This window comes from Empidonax traillii, unplaced genomic scaffold (assembly GCF_003031625.1).
Source record: "Empidonax traillii isolate 1590-97213 ecotype Southwest subspecies unplaced genomic scaffold, ASM303162v1 scaffold2513:size22767, whole genome shotgun sequence".
Taxonomy (NCBI): Eukaryota; Metazoa; Chordata; class Aves; order Passeriformes; family Tyrannidae; genus Empidonax; species Empidonax traillii.
In genome coordinates this window covers 14,073-17,137 of record NW_020957706.1, presented here as the reverse complement: position 1 = coordinate 17,137, position 3,065 = coordinate 14,073, and the positions used below count along the sequence as shown (strand labels likewise).

At 68.6% G+C, this 3,065-nt stretch overlaps 1 protein-coding gene across 1 annotated transcript; it reads right to left on the bottom strand.

The window, feature by feature from the left end:
• Window positions 1-1,640, bottom strand: LOC114072002 (cellular retinoic acid-binding protein 2). The gene is made up of 3 exons (XM_027909912.1): window positions 1,468-1,640; window positions 706-822; window positions 1-533 (listed from the first exon to the last, which is right to left on the bottom strand). Exons 1-3 carry the CDS (start codon window positions 1,636-1,638, stop codon window positions 483-485), a joined length of 339 nt encoding a protein of 112 aa, XP_027765713.1. The 5' UTR covers window positions 1,639-1,640; the 3' UTR covers window positions 1-482.
• Window positions 1,641-3,065: the final 1,425 nt, after the last annotated feature.

The window sequence follows — 3,065 nt, the reverse complement described above, 5'->3', positions numbered from 1 at the left end:
TGACGCCGGGGGGGTTTTGGACCCGGGGGGGGCTCGGACCTGGCACTGCCCCAACTGGGGGGGTTTGGTGTTCCCGTCTGGTACCATATTCACAAATAAATACTGGGGAGGGGGCGCGGGGCAGGGCTGGGGGCTGCGGGAACCAACAGCAACCCGAACCCGAAGCAGTTCAAAGCAGCCCAAAGGCCAGGGAGGGGCCGCATTTACCCCCCGCCGTGCCCCGGCACCTCGCCAGGCTCCGGGCGCTCCGGCCGCTGCAGAGCGGGGCCAGAACAGGAGATTCTCCTGCTCCCGGAGAGCCCCCGCCCTGTGGAGGGGGGAGGAAAGCCGTGTGTGTCCCTCCAAAAAACGGGGTTGGGCTGAGGTTCCCCCTCCCAGTGGGTGGGGGGGTGAGTGGAGGGGACTGAAGGGACACGGGGGGGTAGGGGACAGAGGGGCTGGGTGGGGGCGGGGTGGGGGGGATTAGCAGAGCAGGGCGGGGGTCACTCCCGAACGTAGACCCTGGTGCAGACAACGTCGTCAGCCGTCATGGTCTGCAAGGAGAAGTAGGGTCACGGCACGGCCCCCTCTCCATCCCATCCCATCCCATCCCATCCCATCCCATCCCATCCCATCCCATCCCATCCCATCCCATCCCATCGGAGTTTCCCAGCCTGCACTGGGGCAGCGCTGTCCCCGGTCCCTCCCCTCCCTCTCCCCCCTCACCAGGATGAGCTCCCCGTCGTTGGTCATCTCCCGGGACCAGCCCGTCTTGGGCCCGTCGCCCTTGAGCAGCCGCTGCTCACACACCATCTTGTTCTCGCTCTCCCACCTGGCCAAGCTCTGCAGGGGGGGGGGAGAGGGCAACATTTGGAGAGGGGAGGGGGCACCCAGCAGGACACCCCTCCCAAATGCACCAGAGCATCTGTCACTGCCCCTGAGAGATGGACAGGGCCGTTTGCCCCTGCACCAGATGGGCGTGCGGGCTCATCTGTCACCTGGGGAGGGATGTGGGGAGGGAAGAGGGGGTGGGGGGCACGGGGAGAGGGTGGGGACACGGGGAGAGTGGGAGCAGGCACTGCGTTCACCGTGTGGGCAAAAACACCCGTGTGCACAAACGCGTGCGTGCACATCCACGGGCACACACCCACGCGTGAGGGCTCCTGCCCTGGTGCCTGTGTGTGCACCCGTGTGCCAGCTGTGCACACGCACCTCGTGAGGGCTCCTGCCCCTCTCCCCCGCGTGAAACCTGCGAGCACAAATACACACGGAGGTGCACGCGCGCACACGCGTGTGGGCACGCACCAGAGCTCACGTGACACGCGTGTGTGTGTGCCTGCAGGCACGACTGTGCACGCACACTTACATGCTTGCACACGTGTGCACACACATGAAACCGTGTGCGTGCTCTGTGGCGAGCGCAGCTGCTCCCCCGGGTGCACAAGCACACGCGCGCCCACGCGAAAACACGCGTGTGCCGGCGCCCACCTTGCAGGGCCGCCCGTCCACCGTCTGCTCCTCGAACTCCTCGCCCACCCTGAAGCGGATCTCGGTGGTGCGCACGGGGGTCGAGGTGCGGATGTAGAAGCTCTCGCCGTCCTGCCGGATCTCCACCGCCGGCTTGGCCGCCGCCGCCACCGCGATCTTCCGCAGCATCATGTTCACGCCTGGCCGAGGGGGACGGTGGCATCGAGCTCCCTCCCTTCCCCTCCCGCAGCGTCCCCCCGGCGAGCTGCCCCTGCCCCAAACCGGGGCGGTTCGGGGCCCTCGGGGCGACGCGACCCCCTCCCCTCCCCCAAAACCCGCGGTGAGAACGGGGAGGGGTCGCGGCGGCAGCCCCCGCGCTTGGCAGCGACACCTCTCAGGGCACCCCGAGCGCTGCAGGTGGCTCAAGGCGACCCACGGAGGGGGGGACGGGCGAGTTTACCCCCCCCCCGGCCACATCTGGGCCACATCTGGCTCTCGTTACCTGGTGGAGGCGGGGTGGGGGTGATCCCGGGGTTGGCGCCGGATGCGCCCGGGGGAAAGCACGGGGGGTGACGGGGGCGAGGGCTCACCCAGCGCGGGGTGACGGCGGGGACAAGGGCCCCGGTCCAAGCGCTGCGCCTGGTGACCCGCGTGACCCCCCCCGAGGGGTCCCACGTCCCCCCCCCCCTCGCCAACCGCGGGGCAGCTGGGGCTTTGTCCCCGCTCCAAAGGCGGCTCATCCATCATGTCCTGGAGCCCCCGCCTGTCACGGGGGGAGCTGCTCTTTGGGGACATTGTTCCCGTGTCACCCTCCGGGTGGGCACCGGCCACACCCCCTGCGCCCCCCGAGAGGGTCCCCGCACAGAAGGGGCTCACCCCCCGGCCCAGGGACGGGGGGGGGACACATGGAGGGTCCCAGCTCCCCGGTGGGGACGCGGGGGGGATGTGGGTGCTCAGGGGGGCTCCGGGAGCCGAACCCCCACGCAGTGGGGAGGGACACGTCCCTGAGGGGTCCCCACGGACACCCCCAGGTCCATTCCCTCCCCCCCGAGGCCTCATTCACACCAGGGGGTGCCCAAAACCACGCGTGGGCAGACACAGCCCTACACATGATGCCCACGAGGGGGGAGGAAAAGGAAAAACACCCCCCAAAGGGAGCAAAAACGAGGAGAGGGAGCATGATGCAGCCAGCCTGGGGGGATGATAACCCCCCCCAGCCCCTCTGCCAGGGGTGTCTGGGGGTACCAGCCGGGGGGGCAAAGGGCAGGAGCCCCCCGATCCCGCCGTGGGAAAGGAAGAGGGCTCAGGGAGGGGCGGGGGGGGGGATGGAGGATTTATTTTCCTGCTGAGGTTTCCCCGAGCCGGTTCCAGCAGCGGGGCCGGAGGGGGAGGGAGAAGGGGCGACGGGGGAGCGGGAGTGAAACCCAAGAAAGTGATAATTATCCTGAAATATTCGTTACGTATCCCCTAACCTGGAAAATATTCTGCTCCGGCAGCTCTCCGGCTGGCGAGGAGCGGGTCAGGCGGAGGGGAGCAGTGCAGGGGCTGCATCTGATCCTGCCCAAATCCCCGGGGACCCCCAGAGCCTGTGCCCCCAACTCAGTTCCACCCCCTGCGAT